The sequence below is a fragment of the Panthera leo genome, chromosome B4 (assembly GCF_018350215.1).
Source record: "Panthera leo isolate Ple1 chromosome B4, P.leo_Ple1_pat1.1, whole genome shotgun sequence".
Lineage (NCBI taxonomy): Eukaryota > Metazoa > Chordata > Mammalia > Carnivora > Felidae > Panthera > Panthera leo.
In genome coordinates, this window is record NC_056685.1 from 123,327,910 (window position 1) to 123,352,133 (window position 24,224).

At 44.2% G+C, this 24,224-nt stretch overlaps 2 protein-coding genes across 2 annotated transcripts in view; both read right to left on the minus strand.

Moving 5' to 3' along the window:
- NT5DC3 (5'-nucleotidase domain containing 3) overlaps positions 1-15,665 on the minus strand; it is a 60,602-nt gene extending 44,937 nt beyond the window's left edge. Inside the window, exon 1 of the mRNA XM_042947555.1 lies at positions 15,467-15,665. Coding sequence (XP_042803489.1) covers positions 15,467-15,665 — 199 coding nt within the window. The remainder of the gene's footprint in view (positions 1-15,466) is intronic.
- Positions 15,666-18,273: 2,608 nt separating this feature from the next.
- LOC122225013 (putative tetratricopeptide repeat protein 41) overlaps positions 18,274-24,224 on the minus strand; it is an 81,745-nt gene continuing 75,794 nt past the window's right edge. The window contains 2 exon segments of the mRNA XM_042947557.1: positions 18,274-18,958; positions 19,050-19,179. Coding sequence (XP_042803491.1) covers positions 18,280-18,958; positions 19,050-19,179 — 809 coding nt within the window. The 3' untranslated portion in view covers positions 18,274-18,279.

Below are 24,224 nucleotides of genomic sequence, written 5' to 3' on the forward strand. Positions count from 1 at the left end.
ACATCCACAGATTTACAATCTAAACCTGTGTATCCAAAAATAGCACAAACAATAATTTGAGGGAAAAGGTTATATTAAACAGAAATTTAAAGGTAAAAAGCAAAAATATGAATATGCTAAATATTGAAAAACAAATCCATGGATGCCTGGGTGGCTCAGTTGGTTAAGCCTCCAACTCTTGGTATCAGTTCAGGTCTTGATATCAGGGTCATGAGTTCAAGCCCCACACTGGGCTCCACATGAAGCCTACGTAAAAAGAAAAAAAAAATCCAATAAAAAAGATAAAGGGGATGCGCCTGGGTGGCTCAGTCGGTTAAGCATCCAACTCTTGGTTTCAGCTCAGGTCATGATCTCAGGGTTCCATGGGATGGAGCCCTACATCAGCTCCACGTTGACAGCACATAGCCTCCTTGGGATTCTCTCCCTCTCTCTCTCTCTCTCTCTCTCTCTCTCTCACTGTCTCTCTGTCTCCAAATAAAGAAAAAAAAGATAAAGCATCAGAGATTTCCTCCATAAGAGAGGAAATTAAATGGCTAATAAATGTAAATGTTCAACCATTCTAATCATAAACAAAATTAAAAGTTAACTCTCTCTGAAAGTTTTACTGTACTTCATTTACTCTTTTTCTATAAGAAGCATGTGTTACTTGGCTCAGGAATAAAAGATACCATTTTCCTTCCATCAGATTGCACCAATGTTTTTGTTGCTTTGGTTGTTATTTTGTATGTGAACTCTTTGTGGCGGGGGGGGGGGGGGGTCCATTCTTGTTTTTTGAGGGTTTTGTTTTGAATGTTTATTTATTTTTGAGAGAGAGAGTGGGAACAGGGGAGGGGCAGAGAGAGAAGGAGACAGAGAATCCGAAGCAGGCTCCAGGCTCTGAGCTGTCAGCACAGAGCCCAATGTGGGGCTCAAACCCATGAACCTGGAGATCATGACCTGAGCCGAAGTTGGATGCTTAACCGACTGGACCACCCAGGTGCCCCTCTTGTTTTGTCTTTAATGACAGAGCAGGTTGGTGCTGGTGCTGACACTGGGCAGCCTCACTCCTGGCTATTTAGGAGTGTAAGTCAATTCAAACTTTCTAGAAATGCTTTCTAGAAAACATTCATACCCTTTGACCTACTATTTCTCCTTCTGGGAATCTATGTTAAGGAAATGTTCAGAAATGTGGATAAAGACTTACATACAAAGATTTCATTACAGTGATATTAATAAAGCATACCCCGGGGAAAAGTACGCTCCATTTGGAAGCTCAAACATACATCTCAAATATTTGAACCAAAACACGTTAATGAGAATAGGATCAAAGAGAAAAGCTGAAATGCACTTGAAAATTCTTGAAGTTCAATTTTTGGACAATGCAAACCACAATCCAAAGACATAAAGATGCCATTTTTCTTTAACTAATTAGGATTTTTCATTTTGGTATAAGCCCTACACTTCAAACTATTCTCCCAGAAGAAAAAAAAAAAAAAAAAAGAACATTCAGATCTGAAGTCCCAAAGAAGAAAAAGAAGGTAAGGGGGACAAAAGGAGAAGGAAGCAACTTTTTTTCTTAGAGGTGACAAAAAACAGAGGGAAAGTCTACATTTCCCCCATATACCACCACTCAGCTTTCTGTGAACCTTCCCAGGGCTCAATGGGCCAACAAGGAATCCTCGTGGCTAATAATCACGTGCATTTGCTTCTCTCCAGGCCCCAGATGAAGGTGCACAGACCTCACTTAACATAGTTATAATCCCTGCCTTACAAAGAAGGAAAATAAGATGGAACTAAAGTAACAGCTCAAGGTCATATTTCTTTGTACTATACATCTATGCTCCTAAATCAACGAAAGAGCAGATTTAAAGTATTTGTTTTTCTCTAAATTGACCAAATCTCTACTTGAGGTTGTATTTCATCATATTCGTGCATTTAATGAATATTCACAAATATTCAAAATATTTTATTAATTATTTCATACTTCTTTAACATGGCTTCAAATTCTCTTTTAAAAGTTCGTGGGGAGCCTGGGTGACTAAATCAGGTAAGCTCTTTGTTTCGGCTCAGGTCACCACCTCACGGTTCATGGGTTCGAGCCCCATGTCAGGCTCTGTGCTGACAGTGCACAGCCTGCTTGCAGTTCTCTCTCTCTCTCTTTCTCTGCCCCTCCCCACCCTCAAAAATAAATAAATAAACTTAAAAAAAAAGTTCACATGTTGGGGCACCTGTGTGGCTCAGTCGATTGAGCATCTGACTCTTGATTTTGGCTCAGGTCACAATCCCAGGGTCATGGGATCAAGCCCTGTGTGGGATTCTGTGCTGAGCGTGGAGCCTGCTTGGGATTCTCTCTCTCTCTTCCTCTGCCCCTCTCCTCCACTCACTCTTTAAATTAAATAAATGAATAAATAAATAACCTTGCATGTTATAAACAACAAGATTTCCAAATTTCTTTTAAAAGGATACATATAGGGGTGCCTGGGTGGCTCAGTTGGTTAAGTGTCTGACTCTTGGTTTCGGCTCAAGTCGTGATCTCATGGTTTGTGGGTTCGAGCCCCACATCGGCTCTGTCCTGACAGTGCAGAGCCTGCTGGGGATTCTCTCTCCCCTCCCTCTCTGCCCTACCCCATTCACACAGTCTTTCTCTCTCAAAAATAAATAAACTGTAAAAAAAAAAAAAATTAAAAATAAATTAAAGGATACATATAGAGAGGTGCCTGGGTGGCTCAGTTGGTTGAGTGTCAGACTTCAGCTCAGATCATGATCTCATGGTTTGTGGGTTCGAGCCCCGTGTCAGGCTCTGTGCTGACAGCCCAAAGCCTGGAGCCTGCTTCAGATTCTGTGTCTTCCTCTCTCTCTGCCCCTACCTGACTCGCACTCTGTCTCTCAAAATTAAATAAATATTTTTAAAAAAATTTTTAAGGATACATATAGATTGAAAATATATGAAGAAAAGGTATAGGGACTTTTTGTGTCTATGTTGAAGCAGGAGTCACATCCCCCTTCCACTGTCTCTATCCCAAGTGAGCTCAAGGTTCTGAACCCAAACTGTAAAGCTTTTAATGTTTCATCTGCAACTGGCAAGTGAAATAAGGAAAAGACAGTCACCTGAGATGATTTTCTCTTGGCAAACTTCACCAGTTACAACTTCCTCCTGTCAAGTAAGGCTTGGGCAAAGACAGTCGGTTCTACTGACACCTGTCTGAAAACTGTGAGTGGGTCCTAATGCAACCGATGTGTTAGAGAACAATTTGACCATAATGCAAATGTCACGCTTATGTTTACAATGTTATGTTTAATGCCAACAAACGTGATCTGATGTGGTTCTGACGACTTTTACCCTTTCTGCTAATAAGCAGTTACAGTAAGGGAGCTAAGAGTAGACGATTCACGGGAGCGCTATTAGACCTCAGAGATTCAAATACAACTATTTTTAGCCAGAAACTACTTTCTCCGGTATCCCCAGTTTCTCCAATGGCCATTCAATTGTAAATCTCCTTTACTTCTTCAATAGCACATAGATGCAGAGACAAAACCAAGTGACCAATGTATCCTTTTCACCACGAGGGTGAACATTATGGGGTTACCTGTCCAGTGCACCCCAACCCTTAGATAAGAAATGACCGTTCCCCACCTCCAAACACACGAATTCTGTGTTCTTCTGGGATCCCGCGCCACCCCTCCAGCCGTGTTTGGCAGTCCAGGCTAGAGCACTGGATTCACACCGAGCCACACTTCCCGCTCCTGCGGTAGGAACCTGCTTCAAGCCAGGCGAGCCCAGAGTCCTTCTCTTATTTCTTTGTCTTTACTTTATAGTTCTATTGAGGTACAAATGATGTATAAGAAATCACAACTTGACAAGGTCTGGCATATGTATACACATATGAAGCCATCATCCCAATAAAGATAAGAAGCATATTTAGCATCCCCAAACATTTCCTCTCACCTCTTGAATTCTCCCTTTATCCTTGAGACCATCCCCATGCAACTACTGTTCTATTGTCTTTTTAAGGTTTATTTGTTTTATTTTTGAGAGAGAAAGAGAGAGAAACACACAGGGGAAGGGCAGAGAGAGAGAGACAGAGAGACAGAGAGACAGAGAGAGAGAGACAGAGAGAGAATCCCAAGCAGGCTCTGCGCTGACAGCACGGAGCCTGATGCGGGATTCAATCTCACGAACAGCGACATCAGGACCTGAGCTGACCACTGAGCCACTGAGGCATCCCTGTTCTATTTTTGATCAGATTCATTTGCATTTTCTAGAGTTTTATATAAAGAAGGTCGCACAGTATGTAGTGTCTTGGTACACTGGTTTTCCCACTTACTCAACCCTCAGGAACGTTTTCAGTAAGCACTACTGCACACCTACTATGTGCCAGCCACCACACAGGGAACTGTGCGGGGACCCTAAGTGAGTAAGTGATGACGCACGAGCTCTGTAGTGACAGCATCACAGGCAGTGGGGGAGGCCGAGGACCCGCGAGCCGACAAGCAAGGCAAAGGGGAACTTAGCCCGGTTCCCCTCTCAGACGAGATGGCAATTCAAAGTCATTTGTGCTGCATCTACAACTCTAAAAAGCACCTCTCATTTTTCCATTAGTTTAGATATTTCGTCCAGGGAAGAGCAATCCATGACAATTACAACTACTCATCTGAATAATTAATAATGCACATGACATTTGCACAACTCCTGTCAGAAGTTAAAATAACATCTTTATTACTCAGTAAATAATATCTGCCACTTTGATTGTTCTGCGACAATCTATCATGCTTCCCAACGTTCTAAAAATAAAACCACACGGGACTACATTTGAAACAAAATTACATGTGATAATGGTTTAATGACAACCTAATCTTAAGTCATTTGATAAAACGCACAGTTGGTAGAGTGTGTAACTCTGTCTCAGGGTTGTGAGTTCAAGCCTCACCCCCAGTGTGGAGCCAACTTTAAAAAAAAAAAAAACAAAAAAACAGGGGTGCCTGGGTGGCTCAGTTGGTTGAACATCTAGCTCTTGATTTTGGCTCAGGTCATGATCCCAGCGTCATGGGATCAAACCCTGCATCTGCACTGAGCATGGAACCTGCTTGGGATTCATCCTCTCTCTCTTTCTCTCTCTCTCTCTTTCTCCCTTCCTCTTCCCCTCCCCAACTTGTGCGCGCACGCACGTGCTTTCTCTCAAATAAAAAAAAAAATAAAAAAAAAAACTTAACTGCTCAAAAGAAAAGTATTTGTTTTGTTTCCTGAGGGAAACTTCTTAGAAAAAGAAAATGTAGCCATATCAAAAGATCAAATACTAGGCAAGCTATCAAGAATTTTTCATTAAAGTATGGAGGAAGTAGAAAGGCAAGAATTATCAATGCCTTCTATACCATCCACTGGGCACTTCCCATTGATTATTTGATTAATGCTCACAAGAACTCCCTAGGGTAAACACTGCGACACCCAGTTTGCAGATGAGAAAGGCTAAATTAGGAAGGTCCAAGGTCATACACTTAGCAAGCAATAAAATGTCGGTCAATTGCCTGGCAGACTATTTGGCACATAGCAGGCACTTCATAAATGTCAGTTCCCATCTCCTTTACACATGCATTCAACTCATATTTTTCCTAAACAGCATAATCCCAGAAGCCAGGTCCCCTGACTCTTTCATGGGATCTCTGAGATCAAAACTATTTTTATAATAATGCTTAAACGTGCCAGACAGAATACTGTCGATTAGGACATCCACATCCTAATCCCTAGAATTTGTGGCTATGCTATCTTTACATGGCAGAGGGGAATTAAGGTTGTAGATTAAATCGGGCTGCTGATCAGCTGACTTTAAGAGAGAGACTAGGCTAGTTTATCTAGGTGGGCCCTAATCACAAGGGTTAAGTGTAGAAAGGACAGAAGATTCAGCGTCACAGTGATGGAATGTGAAAAAGGCTCCACTGACCATTGCAGGCTTTGAAAATGAAAGGGGCCCTAAACCAAAGAATGCAGGAAGCTTCTAGAAACTGGGAAAGGCAAGAAAACATGCTCTAGAGCCTCTAAAAGGAACAGAGAACTGCCAACACTGATTTTTAAGACACTGGAAAGGTAAAGAGATTCTACATCCCCACCATCCAGTTTAGGAAATAAACCCCTTAAATCTTCACCTGCATTCTCCTCCCGCCAAAGAGGCAACCACCACTCCGACGTTGGTGTTTATCATTCTCCTGCATTTTTTACTTTTAGCACATGCATGTGCCAACACCCTGAATTTAGCCCGGCGAGACCCATTTCAGACTTGTGATCTCCAGAACTATAACTGATTTGTGTCGTTTTAAGTCACTAAATTTGCAGTGATTTGTCAAAGGAGCAATAAGAATTTTTGCCTTTTTCACTCTTATTTTCTCACCAATTTACAGTGGAGCTTTCCAGAGGCCACACAATGTCTGACAGCTCAATGGACAGAATGCAGAATCCGATCAGAGACCCCAGCCATCGCCTACTAATCCAGACACTGCAGAAATCTGCAAGAATGTGAAACTATGACATTCTTCTAAAGTACTTTTATTTTGGAAAGTAGTCATTTTTCATCGAAAAAGTGTGTCATTTATGTCAGCAGGTAACAGATTTGTTGTTATTTCAAATGAAGTGATAAATACCTATTTTTTAATCTCTCATTTTTAATTTCTAATATAGCCACTATCAGTGTAATCTATATAAACAGAAAAATTTGGGGACCTTCAATAATTTTAAGTGTGTAAGTCCTGTGAGCAAAACATTTGAAAACTGCTACCCTAGCTATGCCTGCCTTGTTCGCTACTATAAAGTAAGCCACACGTAGACGATACTCAAAAAATACTTGTTAAATAAAATGGATACTCAAACAATATTCTGACACTGAGAGTAATCATGTTTTTCAAGCAGGTTCTCCTGCTCAAAAGAGAACAAAAACATTCCAGGTGGGCCCAAAGTAATCACAAGAGTTACATCTTGGAGAGTTATGTCTCTAAATACAAATTAAAATTTTATTCTGGTTTATATATCATTATCTCATAAATTCACTTAATAGAAGACAGTTCCCCCAAACCCTAGTAAACTGAAAAAGAGGAATTTCTCACAGTCAAGGACCAACCCACTAAAGTACAAAAGTGTCTTACCAAGCCTGATCAATCGGCTAACCTCTCTTTCTCACTGCACCATCTTGATTAAAACATGAAGTATGTAACTTCAAAAATAAAAGAAAAAAGAAAATACCACCTTTTTTTCTCCTAGGCACCCGCTAATAATGCATGACAGGCACATAAAAACTTCTAGGGGGAGGTAGTGATCTTCAATCTGCTAAATGCTTTTTTTTTCATTCTTTTTTTAATGTATATTTATCTTTGAGACAGAGAGAGAGAAAGAGAGAGAGAGAGAGAGAGAGCGAGCGGGAGGGGCAGAAAGAGGGAGACACAGAATCCAAAGCAGGCTCCAGGCTCTGAGCTGTCAGCACAAAGCCCAACGCGGGGAGCCTGCTAAACGCTTTTTTAACAATTGTAGGGGAAAAGGCTTTTTATTCTCTTTTTTTCCTTCATCTAAAATAGAGCTTGTCAAAGTCAGGACCTCGTTGACAGGAAACCTCACAGGAATTAAGCCTGCCTTGGATTCTAGGTGTCCCAACAGAAGCAGCATGCCCCTGGGGCAGGGCTGGCTGCACCCTTGCTCTGAGCCAGTCGGACAACATGTGGCTCCCTGTGGTCAGTACCAAATGGTTCACTTCCAACAGGGTATCGGGAATCGACAAGCCAGACCGAATGCAAAGAGCTTCCAAAGTAATGAAGTCAAGGGGAGGGGCAGCGATGATGCATGATCACCATCTTCATATTTAAACAGCTATCATATGGGAGAGGAATTAGAATGACTCTGTGTGACTCAAACCCTCCAAAATAAAATTGGCAGGCTTGTGCTCATATGGCAAACTCAAGCAGATGCCAGATGGCCACTAATAAGTGCTATGGAAAAACGGAATCCTTCTTCCAGCAAAGGGCTGGATAGATTCTACGACCTCGAAGGGTCTCTCTGCTTCTCTTCTAATTTAGGAATTTCTTTGCTACCTGAAAAATGTGGAAATTATTACATGGCATGTTTCCCCCTGAAATCTTTGTGCTACTTCTTCCCATGGCCACAGGATCATCAATATCTTACACCAAAATAAAATAAGACATTTAAAAAGTACATCTGACAATTTTTAAGACCCTCGGAAAGGTAAAAAGATACTACATCCCCATCATCCAGTTTAGGAAATAAACCCCTTAAATCTTCACCTGCATTCTCCTCCCGCCAAAGAGGGTAACCACTACCCTGACTTTGGTGTCTATCATTCTCCTGCATTTTTGACTTTTAGCACATGTATGCATATCACTATAGGTGATCTATAATATCTTTTATGTGTTTTCAAGCCTTTAAAAATTAGTATACATGTAGGGCCGCCTGGGTGGCTCAGTTGGTTAAGCGTCCAACTTTGGTTCAGGTCATGATCTCAAGGTCCGTGAGTTCGAGCCCCGTGTTGGGCTCTGTGTTGACAGCTCAGGGCCTGGAGCCTGCTTCAGATTCTGTGTCTCTCTCCCTCTCTGTGCCCCTCCCCTGCTCGCACTCTGTCTCTCTCAAAAATAAATAAACGTTAAATTTTTTTATTAGTATACATCTGCAACTTGTTTGGTTTTTTTCATATATGTATACATATATATATATATATATATATATATATATATATATATATATACACACACACACACACACACTCGGTGTTGTTTTTACAAGAGTCATCCATGTTGGCATATAGGCACAAGTCTTATTCAGGAGACAACATACATTTTCTGTAAGTGTTTTGGGCTGCACCCATGGACCATACATTCTGTTGCAACTACTCAACTCTAATGCCCTAGCACAAAACGAGCCCCCAAAAGTATGGAAATGAATGGGTATAACTGTGTTCCAATACAATTTAATACATGAAAATAGCAAGCAAGATCTGGCCCATGAACTATAGTTTGCAACTCTTCCCATAGTAAACATTATTTTCTTTCGGTGTCACTATAGCATTTGTCTGATATGAACACCTTTTGGGTTTCTTTGGTTATAGCATTTGCCCCAAATCTCTTTTCTCATTCTGTTAATTTCAACCTTTCTTTGTTGGTGAATCTCTTATAACAGCATTCAGCTAGAATTTGTTTCTTTTATCTGATCTGACAATCTTTTAGTCTGAGTTGATCATGATTACTGACATATCTGGAATTATTCCCACTACCACATTTTATGATATTTCTTGCTTTTTCTCTGTTTCTTTTACCTCTTCTCTCCTACTCTCTTTTCAACTTATTTTTATATTGTCAATACTTATTTAGATTTACTCACATGTCTACCAATACCTTTGCTTTCCATTTGGGCCTGAGTTGAAGGTCTAGCCATCCAGGGAGAGTTTCCATTTGCATCTATCAGGAATCCCAGGACATTATCACCTTGGGACCACTTTTAGTTAACTTCTCAGTTTGATTAACAGACCACGCAAGCAGACTATATTCAAACCCAAACGCACGTGAGGACCAGCCTGATTCCAGGGTTACAGGGAGATTTCCACAACCTCCCGACACACACAGGGAAAAACGTAGAGCAGAGACCAAGATATCCAAGTTTCCCTGTTGTCTTCCTGCATGGAAGGCAGGTCTCTGTGGGTCCTGGATTTATGAGATTCAGAGAGGGAGAGACAGACAGACAGAGACACAGAGAGACAGGCAGAGAAACAGAAAAAGACAGAGAGAGACAGAGAGAGAGAGACAGAGAGAGAGAGAGACAGAGAGAGAGAGAGAGACAGAGAGAGAGAGAGAGAGAGCGTGTGTGTGTGTGTGTGTGTGTGTGTGTGTGTGTGTGTGTATGTGTGTTCCCTCCCACCAAGCATAGCCAATAAAACCCAACAGGTGCTCCCAGGACAGTAACGCCTTCAGGGCTGCTCACCAGCCTCCTTTTTTAGGCCCTGCCACTACACTTTAGTTCCCCAGAGCTCAGCTATACGTGCAAAAGAATGTTCTTTGTAATTTTTCCAGCATGTGAGTATTCTATACAAAAAGATTTTTAAACTACCCATCTAGTCTACCAGATCGCTGGAAGCCAAAATCCAAAAAGAACAACTCTAAAATACAGAAGACTTGTCTGCCTCCACATGTCTTCAAGAGCCCAGTCAGACTCCTGGATCTCAGTCCCCTGCTGAATCCTACTCCGTAAGCACCTGCTCATGACAATCCTTCACACTCTTACAGACTAACAGAGGGTTCAAAGAGTGCTGGGTTCACCAGAGAGGGCTGAGATGCTCCAGAAACCTCCTGAAACTATAGACGAAACTGCGTGTGTGCTTGCACTGTGAGTAACTGTGCAAATCTGCCTGTTTTTCTACAAACAGAATACACAGCTTTCTCCAGATCCTCAGGGGGACCCTGACTCTGTTATTCTATGCCTGTTACATAGAAAAGGCATCAGGTTGTACAATTAAGCATCTTTGGGTATCATTATTATACATTCTTGTTAAACATATTGTTTGAACCTCCCAAGTAGAGTCTCTAGAGCCTCTATTTTGAGCTATTACCTCAAAAGCAGGGTTCCACAGTCAAAAGTATTTGGGGAGTGCTACACCAACATCCTCCTCCTTGAAGACTCATGCATTTTAAAGACTCTGATAAGCCTACCTGTAACGAAGCTTTTTTGACATGTATTTTCAACATTTCCGTATCCACATCTCTCAGAAGATGGTGGAACACAGTCTGAGAAACACTAGTCCCGTCTTAAAATTACCTCATTATTATGAAGCTGTTTCCTTAACCCACTGCAGTTCCTTGAGGGAAGGGTTTGCACTTTATGTTTATTCTATATACACTAAGCTTATACGACTGTCCTACACACACAGTCCTTACGAAATGCCTAATTTTTGAATGAGAATGAAATGCTCTCAACCGAGAACTCTGAATAAAATCCTTCAACACCCTGTAAAAGCTTCTAACACTTCGCACTAATCCCCACACTTCTTTCCACAAGTTAATACACTTCACAGCCCCAGCTAAGCAGCCAAACGGTCTGGCTCTACACAGAGGTCTGGCTCTACACAGACCGGCTCTGAGAAGATGCCTGAAGGGGCTGGGGGGGTGCACTGGGCATCCGAATCCCTTGCTTCTCTTCTGTCCCAACCGGCAGCCTCACCTGACACAGGTCAGGGATGAGTTCCAGGAAGGTGCGCACGGGGCGGGGGGCGCATAACAGGAAATCACAGACCACAACACAAACACATCCGTCCCTTTAATTACAATCGCACGATGATTTCTTAGAATTCACCATTCTAGGACACGGTTTCTTGAGCCTGGCCTTACCGACACCTGGGGCTGGATTATTCCTTGCTGTGAGGACGCTGTCCTGTGCATTACAGATTGTCTAGGGGCATCATCCCTGACCTCCTCACGCTGGAGGCCAGGGGCAGCGCCTCACCCCCAGGTGCAACGAGCCAACAGGTCTCCAGACGTTGCCAAATGCCCCCCAACCCGGCCCCGACGCCGGCGGAGACCCGCGGCTCTGCAGGGAATTTTTGCTGGAGGTTATAAACCGGTATTTCTTTTCCTAAAAATATGAAGAACCATTCCTTTGAGCTGAGTTTGACAGGATGCATAAATATTCTACTTCCAAAATCTCAAGTTTAAAAAAAAAAAAAAGAAAGACAGCCCAAATGAGGGACATTCTACAAAGTACGTGACCACTTCTCCTCAAAGCTGTCAAGGTAATCAAAACCTTGAGGAAAACTCAGAGAAACTGTCACCACCAAGAGGAGCCCAGGGAGACATGAAACTAAATGCAGTGTGCTGTTCCGGGTGGGTTCCTGGGGCAGAAAAGGACATTGGGTTAAAAACTAGGGAAATCTGAATTAAATATGGACTTGAGTTAATACTGATACATACTGACAATGCATTGACGTTGGTTCACCAATTGTGACGAATGTGCCACAGTCACGTGAGGTTGGGTTTATAGAAACCACATGATTTTTCTGTAAGTCGAAAACTGATCTAAAAACTAAAGTTTACTAAAAAACTTCTTAAAAACAAAAATGGAGGGGGGAAAAAGAAGGGCGGGAGAGAAAGGGTAAATAAAACATGTAATGAAAATCAGCTCTTCCCTGAGCAGACTTCATTCTGGGAGAGTCTGCAAAGGGCTTGTTTGCATCAGCCAAGAGATCCCATGACCAGAAAGCAATCATCAGAAAGGGAGAAAAAAAAAATTTATTTTGTCCTTTCATAAATTGAAAAAAATAAAAATAAAACCACATGTTTTTGTCTGAATAGCCGTATTTTTTCTGACCTCTCATTCCTACAGACACAGTTCAAGTGTCACCCCCAGCAAGGGTTTCTGCAGCCCCTGGATCCCTGAGCAGTTCATCTGCTCTGGTGTCAAAGCCCCTGGGGTCCCTTGTTTATGTCCCCCAAGCTGACTGTCGCTTATCTGTTTACCAGTCTCCCCCCCACGTGACAGCAGTCCCACGCTGGGCGTTGGCAGGGACTCACCCACGGTGGGCCCCTCCCCCTCAGACTTGCCCATGTGTGAATCAACAGCCGTTAAGCCCACTGCTGGGTACCTAATAAATTCTTGGTGAGTGAATCAAGCTGGACATGTATATTCTTACAGACCTCGGCTAATGGCGGGTAGGAACGGTGCAGCCCCGGACAGGGGGAGAAAGGAAATGTCAAACGTTAGTCCCTGTGTTCTCAGGGGTGAGACAGGGACCTCCTAGGTATGTGCCGGGGGCATGAAGGCGGGATGGGGCACACCGATACATGATTCCCAGACCTGTAACACTTGAAAAGGCTTACACGTTGTTTAGTCCAGCGGCCTCCTTCTACAGAGAGACATCCAAGCTAGAGCGATCAGGGGGCTTGTTCAAGGCCACGCAGCTAGTTTGGCACTGCCCTAAGCTGAAGGGTACCTAGACTCTAGAGCTAACGAACTCATCTCCACCCCTCACTAAGTGTGTGTCTAAAACTGGAAGTTACTAATGAATAATACTAGCTACTAACTACTATACAGCTGCTGCATGCCAAGCCCACGCTAAAAATCCCCACATTATCCCCAGATCACTGGTGAGGAGACTAAGATCAGAGAGGAAAGATAACAAGTAACTTGCACCTAAGACCACAGAGGTATTTAAGTCTCAAAAATCTCCTCTGAGCTCTCATACTCCACAATTTCACTCTGATTATCACACCCCAAAACCCAAACTCTGGCCTCATGCTGATCTTTATCACCCAACACTCTAGCTGTCTCACTCGGCAGGCACTGTTCTAAACACCTTCCATGGATGGACACAATCATTCCTCACCAAACCCTAGGGTGCGGTACTGCTGACATCCCCATGTTACAGATGATGAAACTGAGGCTTCATGAAGAATGGCAACAATTCGGCCTGTAGTTTCTTATAAAACTAAACATGCAATTACCATTCAACCAAGCAATGGCATTTAGACAAATGAAAACATGTTCACACAAAAACCTATATACGCAAATGTTTACCGCAGATTCTTAATTGTGAAAAACTGGGAGCAACCCAGCTATCTCTCAGTGAGTGCAGTACAGTTCAGCGGTTCACCACGGTTAAAAAATGGTTCAGCTGTGGTTCATCCACTCCATGGGATGCTACTCAGCAATAAAAAGAGAACACACATGGATACAACACACACAACCACTTGCACGCATCTCCAGGAAGTTACGCTCAGTTCAAAAAGCCAATTCCAGAAAGTCACATACTGTTTGATTCCTTCTATATAATATCTTTGAAATGGCAAAATTTTTGAAATGGAGAACAGATAATGCCCCAGGGACTGGAGAAAGCATTGGCAGGAAGTGGACATAGCTATAAAGACAATGTGAGAGATGTCGCTAATGATATTCCGTATCTTAAGAATATTAACCGCAGCACTGGATTCTTGAACCTGCATATGATAAAACCGTATAGAACTAAATACACAAACACAAGTGAAGTCAAAGTAGAGGGCTCTGATTAAGATCTGTACAATGTATCAGCATAGACACACTGCTTGAGATACTATACTATTCTTTTGCAAAATGTTACCACTGGGAGAAACTTGGGTAAAGGGTATGCCAGACCTCCGGCATCAATTTTTACAACAGCATGTAAATGTATAATAATTTCAATTTTAAACAGTCTTGCAAGTCCCAAAGCAGAGCTAGATGATCTACCTTTCTTTCATCTAAGATCTGCAACGTCCAGGATCTGGAAAGGCACCCTTTTCACCATACCACACAGCCACTTCCAAATGCAGTGCAAAATTTAACCCTAAGCAAAGGAAAACTAAGAAGCCCTTTTTTTTTTTTTTACAGAATTCTGCGTTGCCAGCCACTTTGAGCTCTCTCAGAAAATTATCCCAGTTGGTGAAAATCAGCCCCTTGCTTTCTCTCATTAAACTGACTTCTGGCCAAAAGATTGAAAGTGGGATCCTACCAAAAGTTCTCTCCCACCAAATACTTTCCTTATCCACCCTACCCCACCCCACCGCACTGCCACCATCAGTCAGTACAAACATCTCAATTCTAAATCTTCCTTGAAAGTAGCAGCACCAATGGCTTAACACTGGCCTTTAATACCAGGCCCCAAATGGTCAGCTGCTACAGAAAAGTAGCGGAGCACAGGAAAAGGGACAGAGGGTCAGGGGCTGAGACAGACCCCAGGTCAAGGTGTGACCTTGGCCAGGTTCCTTAGACTGGAGTCTGACTTTTCCCATCTACAGGTTGGGGATGTGGCATCGTCCCTCCGAGGTATGGGAAGGATTCAGGAGGACTATCTATGTGCCTGGCACTAGGACTTCCTCGGGCCTCCCACCGCCTCTGCCCATTTCCCTCACCAAGCCGATTTTGTGTTCACCTGCCAACAAAGGAGTCACTCCCTGGAATCCCTCCTCACTAAGGTTGGTAGATAACCCAGAACACTCTCAACTTGGACCCCTCCTATTTCAAACACGGCAAAAAAAAAAAAAAAAAAAAGGAAAATCGCTTCTGGCCACCGACAGCAGCCCAGCAGCTCAGCTCCAGAGGCACTCGCCGCCTGCCGGACTCCGGCTGCTACTATTATTACTCTCCGTTATTAACAATACCTAACAGTGCCTGGGGGTGACTGCCTCCTAAGCGATGTCCGTGGAGCCCAAAGCGCTTCCGATGTAGATTTCTGGCTACGAATCGCCAGAATTTATAAAACTGCTTTCCCGACAGGAGAAAGGAAAATTGTAAAGTTTCTGGAGGTGCATTTTTCCGCGTTTCCCGGAATCGCACTGCGGGGGAGATGTCGCCGCAGTTGGGACTGGGGGAGACCGAGGGTCACGACTGGAGGGCCCTGGAGGTCAGCAGCGGGACCCGCGCGGGTGCGAGGGTGCCCGCTCACCCGCTGACCGCCTGAGACGGGCCCCTAGGCACTGGAGGTTCTGCGGGAACCGCCGCACTCACCTTCCGTGCTCCTCTTTGCCTCCCGGTAGCGCTCCCACAGGTAGCCTTTCATGTCCGGGGCCGTTCCAGGTGCTGTGCACAAGGGCCGTGCGGGGCCCGCGCGCCGCCACCCCCGGGCCGCGGTCCCGCAGGCGCTCAGCAGAGCCGCCGCCGCCCTCGCCCCGGCCCGACGGGCCACAGCCGCCGCCGCCGTGGCCATGCTTCCCGCTGCCCTGCTGCTAGCGGCGCCCAGATACCGGAGCTCTACCCGCGCTCAGCCTGCCGGCGGGCGGCTCCCTGCGTCGGAGCACGTGGCGGCGGCGCGGCCCGCCCCTGTGGCCGCCGCGGGGGCGGGGCCTGGGCGGGGGCGGGAGGGCTGGTCCTCTCCGGCAGGGGGCGGGGAAGGGGCGTGTCTGAGGCGTGGTCTGGCCCTGTCGGGCAGGAGGCGGGGCGGGGCGGGGGCGGGGTCTGGGCCTGTCTGACAGGGGGCGGGGAAGGGACGGGGAAGGGGTGGGGCCTTGGGCGGGGCCTGGTCCTGCCGGGCAAGGGGCGGGGCGAGGTGGGGCGTGGGCGGCCTGGCCCTGGCGCCGTGCCTGCTGTGGTCGCTCCGAGATCCTACCTGTTTCCTCCTCGCTCGCCGACTGAGGCCGTCCCCCCAACTCTGACTGCATGGACAAAGTGCCTCTAGCCCAGGATTCAGGACGTGACCCCTCTCAGCATTAACAGCGTCTGAATTCTGGCTCTCTGCTGGACTGCGGGGGCGGGTCTGGAAGGTCCCTCGGTCCCCAAGATTGGATCTTTACAGCGCCGCCCAAGAGGGGCAACTGGGCCAAGGCCCCACATGTGGGCTGATCTGTTTGAAAGTCATCCTCTTCCCCCGCCCCCGCCTACTGCACAGCCTAGAAGGCCAGTGCCCCTCCAGAAATTCCTGCCTCGAGAGGGAGGCCCTCAGAATACCGCCACACTGCTCCTGCGCCTGCCTACGTTCACAGGTGCACCTGTCTTCCCTCACATCTGCTAGGCTGCACCTGTTCTATGCATTGTGGTCCACCAAAGACAAACAGTAAGCCCCACGATGCGACATTTCTGTGTGACTGAATCAGACTTGGCTGCTGCAGAAAAGGCCCACCCAGAACCCCGCTGAGGATCGCTGAACTCAGAGGACTCCCCAAGCTCTCGATTACTGTGGTTACTGTTGAGCAGGGTGTTAGTTGGAGTACAGGGAATAACTCAAGGCTGGCACACTGCCATGTGTGAAATAAGTCACGATTTAAGACAAATAACCCAAGCATTCACCTATGCTTACCTTGTCGGCTGAAGGGGTCGAAAAATGCTTCTTGGAAAAAGATGGCCTCTGAGTTAGAGCTTTACAGATAACAACTACTATTTATTAAAGGCTTGCTATGTGCATTCTCATGCAATCCCCTCAGTAATCCTGAAAAACAGGAGCTGTGATTTCTCCCATTTTATAAATAATGAAACTGAGGTCAAGAGAAATGGAATAATTTTCCTGAGGTCCCACTGCTGAGCCCATTCTTCCATCTGGCTTCCTAGTATACTCTGTAGAATTTAGTTAGGTGATGAAATAGCCGATAAGTAATCCTTAACAGTTAATGGGTAACAAATCACTGATGAGAGGCAATTAAAATGTTTCAAGTAGATAGGATATGGGCACCTGGGTGGCTCAGTCAGTTAAGCCTCTGACTCTTGGTTTTGGCTCAGGTCATGATCTCACAGTTCATGAGATCCAGCCTTGTGTTGGGCTCTGTGCTGACAGCACAGAGCCTGTGTGGGATTCTCTCCCTCTCTCTCTCTCTCTCTCTCTCTCTCTCTCTCTCTGTCCTTCCCCTGCTCAAGCTCTATCTCAAAATAAATAAATAAACATTTTTTTAAAAAAAGAATAATATAGATATGATATTAAATCCATGGACTCTGGGGGAACCTGGGTGGCTTGGTCAGTTGGGTGTCTGACTTCGGCTCAGGTCATGATCTCACAGTTTGTGAGTTCAAACCCCGCATTAGGCTCTGTGCTGACATCCCAGAGCCTGGAGCCTGCTTCCGATTCTGTGTCTCCCTCTCTCTCTCTGCCCCTCCCCTGCTCACGCTGTATCTCTCTCTCCTTCAAAAATTAATAAACTTAAAAAAAATTAAATAAATCCATGAACTCTGGTACATTAAAGTTACTTTATGATTTCAATTTATTCCAATTTATCTTTTCTTATTCATGTTTCATTAAAAAAAGTTTTGGTGATAGCAATTATAAATTTTGTTTACAAGGAAAATCAATTCATAAATTCAAAATAAACTATATCAATGTAAAAGTAACACAATTAGAACTTTAATAGTACTGCTTCAGCATATTTTTAGATATGGAACCCTGTGAGATCAACATTCTTCTACCTACCATGTAAATATGAATCACTTCAAAATTGTTTTTAGCTACAATCTGTTACATATTTTAGAATATTTTTTTTAATTTTTTTTTAACGTTTATTTTTGAGACAGAGAGAGACAGAGCATGAACGGGGGAGGGTCACAGAGAGAAGGAGACACAGAATCTGAAACAGGCTCCAGGCTCTGAGCTGTCAGCACAGAGCCCGACGCGGGGCTCTAACCCACGGACCGTGAGATCATGACCTGAGCCGAAGTCGGACGCTTAACCGACTGAGCCACCCAGGTACCCCCTGTTACATATTTTAAAGAACTAAAAAATCAAGACCTAGACTTTGATTATCATCACTTCTAAAAGTTATGAAAGAAAATATCTCATCAAAGAGTTCTAAATAAAGGCAAGTATTAAGAAATTTCAAACACAAATACACCCATGATCATTTTTATACTTTATTAGTATCATTTGAGGTCTTCAACAATTTGGTTTCAAACTGAGATCTTCTCTGCAAAAAACTCTTCTGGGGAACCGAACTGTATTCTGGGCTATGAAAAAGCCACTTTTCTGATATGAACTCAGATATGGATTCCCAGGGATTATTTGTGCTAAGAGACCCTCCTGCCAAGGGATGCCGGTCAATTGTGGTGATTTGGCCTTTTCCACCCTCACCTTTAGCTGAGAAAACCTTTTGCCGTGAAAGCTTTACTACACCATCCATTTTACCCAAAGACAAAACCTTAGAGGAATAATCTTTCTTTTTCATTGAACCTCCTTTTTCTGGGCCATTCCATGGCTCCACATTATCCTGTGTCTTCTGTCGGGTCTTCTCCTCAACAGAAATGGAAACGATGGGTCTCAAGACTTTTTTCCCTTTTCCAGAAGCGCATTTTGATTTCTCTGAAATTATATGAGGTGCCAAGTCCATGCTTTTAACTCTCTGTAGGTTATGTGCATTCGTGCATACCGCAGAGCTCACTGTATTAGAACTCTGAGCACTGTGGTAGTCTAATTTAAGCAAGTACTCCCGTAATGAGGTGCCATTCCTAGAACCCTCGAAATATTGCTGACTCATGCCTTGAGGCCAACATCTTCTACTCCTGACCCGCTCAATTTCCCTCAGAAGTCTGCAAAAGATCAGAAATCGTCAAGAGGCCACATGTATCACGTGAATAGCCAGAAGCAGTTTTCTTTTTGAGACCCAGAACAGAAACTCACTGCAGGATTCCATGGGTTGATGAATGAGAAGATCCCAGGTAGGTCGCCCTTAAGTCAAGTGATCTGTACAAATAGCCCACTGCTTCAGTCATGACGTGATGACCGGAGTCATTTATGAATAACTGACCTGCTGGATATTTGAAAATAAGAATATTAGCATTTTTAAAAATTACTCCTGGTTTCACATACTTAAAAGAGAAGGATAAAAAAAATTATAAAAGATGGCACTGGGTGCTTGTTTCAGCAGTACATATACTAAAATGGGAATGATACAGAGAAGATTACATGAACCGTTCCATTATTTTTAAGAAAAGGGTGGCTCAGTCGTTTGAGCAGCCTACTTTTAACTTCAACTCAGGTCATGGTCTCACAGTTCGTGAGTTCGAGCCCCATGTCAGGATCTGAGCTGACAGTGCAAAGCCTGCTTGTGATTCTCTCTCTCTCTCTCTCTCTCTCTCCCCCTTCCCTGCTCATGTTTTCTTTCTCTCTCAAAATAAATAAATAAACTTAAAAAAAAAAGATGGCATTAGAACATCATCTATTATAGTATTCCTGACAAAAACATTTAATCCAAGTCTAAATATAAGGAAACAATCAGATACAAATTGATTTTGGCTCAGGTCATGGTCTCAAGGTCATGGGATTGAGTGTCAGGCTCTGTGCTGACCATGGAGCCTGCTTGGGATTCTCTCTCTCTCCCTCTCTCTCTCTCTCTGCCCCTCCCTCTCATGCATGCACACACACACTCTCTCAAAATAAATAAAAATAAACGTTTAAAAAAAGGATATTTCCTAGAACACGTGGGGACACTTGAATATAAACTGCACATTAGATAACAGCCTTATGTAATGGTCAAATTTCCCAGATTTGATAAGTGTATCGTGGTTATTTAGGGGAACGTCCTTGTACTTTGAAGACACATGCTGAAGTATTTACAAACAGAAGTGTCATATCAGCAACTGACATTCAAATAGTTTGGAAAAAAAATATGGATGGACATGCATGTATGAAAGAGAAAAAGAATGCAAATGTGGCCAAAAACGTTAACAATTGGTGAATATAGGCAAAGGGTCTATAGGTGTTCATTATATAATGCCAGGTGCCACTGTCAATAATGTAATATAACTCTCTAAAATGTGTTTATATATATATATACGTATATATATAACATATACATATATATATATATATATATATATATATATATATTAACAGTCTAAACTGCAAGTGGCAAATTTATTCATTTATTCATCTACTCATTTTACCCATTTAATTCATTTACTCATTTTACCCATTTACAAGACCCATTTTAAGGAGCTGAATTTCTACCACTAGTTATAAACATAATGTAAGGCCAGTGCATACCGGGCATCGATTTGGGTGTGTGACAAAGAGACTGCCAAGATCTTAAGGGTAAAAACCACAGGCCCCATATTAATAATAATAATAACAACAATGGTAAATTATGCGATTGCCATCCATCAGGGCTGTGTAATCCCAAAAGGTATAAATGATCATCATTTGTCTATTGTTTTCTCATTTAGCCTTTTACTAGGACACACATCCACATGGTTCAATGAAAATGTATAAAGCTATGAAGTAAAAAGCGTCTCTCCCATCTCGGTCCTCATCTGTGCAGTCTTCTCCTAACCCGCGTCCTTCCAGAGAACTTTTAGTGCATGTCTATTGTCTTTTAAAGAGGAGAAGACTGGAAGAAGTAACTAGCTCCCGTTCATGGTAGAACAGTCCAAGGTCTGCTTCATCCCCAAGCCCGTGTCCTCCACTGACTGCTACACTACGCTGCCGCTTCCCTCATCCTGGATTGTCCTTCTTCGGAGGACCAGCCGTGGCTTCTATTTGCAGAAATGTTCTCTTCTCTGTAGCTCTGCCTCATGAGTCATAACCCAGGTCTCAGAGTCTCGTAGGGAGCTGTAGCTATTGGCTCTGCTTAGCAATCTGTGGCTATTTTTCTTCTTTTCAAATTATTTTCATAACTCCCTGTGATGTTATGTCTAGCAGAGCAGAAGGCACTTTCACAAGTGACCCTGCTCTGGATGGCCACGTTGCCTTGGTCTTAACTAACCTTACAAGGTAAAGAGAAGAAGAGAGCCAGAATGTCTCACGCGGCAGCTGAGCAAGAACTCATTCCCCGAGATCTTCTGGATGCCAGTAACCAGGCCGCACAGAATGTTTATTCTGCCCAAAGCCCTTTAATAGGCTCCGACTTGCCACACAGACCAGCTACCACTGCCCCAACACACACAGTTTCCGGCTCCTGCTCCTCAGACTCCCTCCTGGCCACACATCTTGGCTCCTCAGGCCCCTGTACCCTCAGGATCCATTCTGCACCTGTATCTATAGCTCTGACCTCAGACACAATCCAGTCCTCTCTTTCTGGCAACAAGTGTTGTAGCTTTCAGGAAAGGACAGCCTTGCCTCAGGCCCAGCCCCAGGCCATCCCATCCTCCCTTGGGACCAGTACTGGCTGGGCAGCACGACCTAGACTGGTCAGTCCTCCCAGCCCAGGGAAGAAGACAGACCAGGATGGGTTTGTTTCAATTAGACGGAAGTCACCGAACCTCTTCTTACGTGAACTCTTCATTCTCGATGGAGAGGGAATCTAACATTAATTGGGCATTCTGTTGGTCTTTCTGCCTACATCATCTCATTAAATCTTCAAAATAACCCTATGGACATTATTACTATCACTTTTTGGCCAGTAAGAAAATCGAGACTCAGAGAGGTTCTGTCCAGAAACCAGCAGAACTGAGATTCAAAGCCAGGTCCCTGGGGATCCAGGCACTATAACTTCTAGAGGTAGGTAAAGACAACACCGTTCTCCCTGTTGCAATGGATCCTTAGGAGATTTTCCATAAAAATATAGATAGGGAGGAACCATCAGCTATCTTTTCATTTTGCACTTAGGGACAGAATATGAATCAGAGGTAAGAAAAGTGGGGGACAGGCCTACCAACTACGTTGAAAATCTGTCCTCAGATTTAAAAATTTTTTTAATGTTGATTTTCTTTTTGAGACAGACAGCACAAGTGGGGGAGGGGCAGAGAGAGACACACACACATAGAATCCAATGCAGGCTCCAGGCTCTGAGCTGTCAGCACAAAGCCCTATACAGGGCTCGAACTCATCAACCATGAAATCACGACCTGAGCCAGAGTCGGACGCTCGACTGACTGAGCCACCCAGGCGCCCTTATTCTCAGATTTTAAATGGTAAGTTCTCCTCATCCCCCGCTGCCAACTTTTTTACTGCTTATATTAAAAATAAAGTGGGGGACGCCTGGGTGGCTCAGTCGGTTGAGTGTCCAACTCTTGATTTCGGCTCAGGTCATGATCTCATGGGTCGTAAGATCAAGCCCCGAATCAGGCTCTGTGCTGTGGGGCCTGTTTGGGATTCTCTCTCCCTCTCTCTCTGTCCCTCCCTCACTCACTCACTCTCAGTCTCTCTCTCTGTCCAAATAAATAAATAAACATTACTAAAAGAATAAAATAAAAAATAAAGCGGTAACTTTACTATTTCCTCTAGAAAAAGAAAGCAAGATCTTTTATCCAAAGACAATCCTCTGCCCTTTTAAGTATTCTTCTAAAGTACAACCTTTTCTAGTCTGTATTCTACTACAATTTAAGCCTCTTGCTTCCTCTAATATTTGCTGTCACCTAACACGTGGGATTTTCCAATGCCAGCCCTGTGTTTACTTTCTCCCCAGTCCATAGTTGCAATGCAGGTGGTTGCCACCAGCTAACAAGGAAGATCTCAGGTGTTGGTGGAGGTCCTCAGGAAATCGAATCAACTCTATGGACACTGCCCAACAGGGAGCCCCCCCACCACCACCCGTGCACCTGTGTGGGAATGAATGGGCTAAGTAGAGACAATCCCCTTCTATGTTCTCTACCCGGAAGGTGTCCTGCAAATGTGAATGAGGAAGGAGGATTATGCATTGCCTAGAGGTTCTTTGTTGAAAGTTTTTTTGTTTGCTAAGTATGCATGTCCAAGTTTCTTCCTCAAAAGTCCTTCAGTTTGAGACACTAAGCTTGTTTCCTCATTCTTTCAATAAATGTGTGTCTACAAACATATTAGGGAGGGAGAAAGCTATCATTGTCTCAAAGTGAAACGTTGCAACTGTATGTCTCTATGGGCTTTCCATTTCTGCCCTGAAAGGAAACAATAAAAGAGGGTATGCGGGCGGGGAGGAGGATGGAGGGGTTCCACCCCTCTCCACTGAGACCACTGGCAGGTCCGCTTACAGGGACCCGGCTGCACATGACAAGCAGCAACCTCTGTCCTCTGCCTCAGTACTGCATGAGTTCATTCCACCGATTCAGGGGCCTGTGCAGACCCCACTTTTGAGTAGAGGGACCAAATTCATTGTTCTCCCTTACACAGGCTTTTGCCCCTACCACTCCACCAAAACTGAAGGTTCCCTGCGACCTCTGTGGCGCAAGGGTCTGCTCTCAAGCTGGTGGTCAGTTGTCAGCCCTGTCCTTTCTCAGCTTCCATGACTTTACCGATTCTCAGCCTCCTTCTAGAGCCATTCCTCATCTTTCACTACAACTCTTCCCTCTGCCCACCCCTTAAATACTGGCATTCTTCCAACTTCTATCTCTTGCCATCTTTTTGTCTTATATTCTTCTTGGCTCTTTCAGCCATTCTACCAGGTTGACCCACCAAGCATCTGCTAAGGACTCCAAAATATTTTTCTCCAGCTCAGTCTTCTAGCTCCTAAGCACCAGAGTCATATACTCTACTGCCTACTGAATGTCCCCACTCACATAAGAGATTCAAACTCAACATGCCCTAAATTCGCTCACCATGGATCCCACCCCAACTCTCAACCTATGCTTCCTGTCTTAGAACGGCAACAACCTCATCCACGCAGATCCAATCACCTCTGGTATGGCCATAAACTGGGGGATACCTTTGTTCCCTTCCCTCACCTCCCACATCCAATCAAGCACTGAAAACAGTTGGATTTACCTCTGAAATCTCAAATACAACCCTTTCTCTCTATTTCTACTGTCCTGGTCTCAGTTAACACAGGAGACTCTCCAGTCCTCTCTTACCAGCCCCATCCTCTATCAGCCACAAGAGTATTAGATCTAAAATACATTTTTGGTGGGGTGCCTGGGTGGCTCAAGTGGCTAAGCATCTGACTCTTGG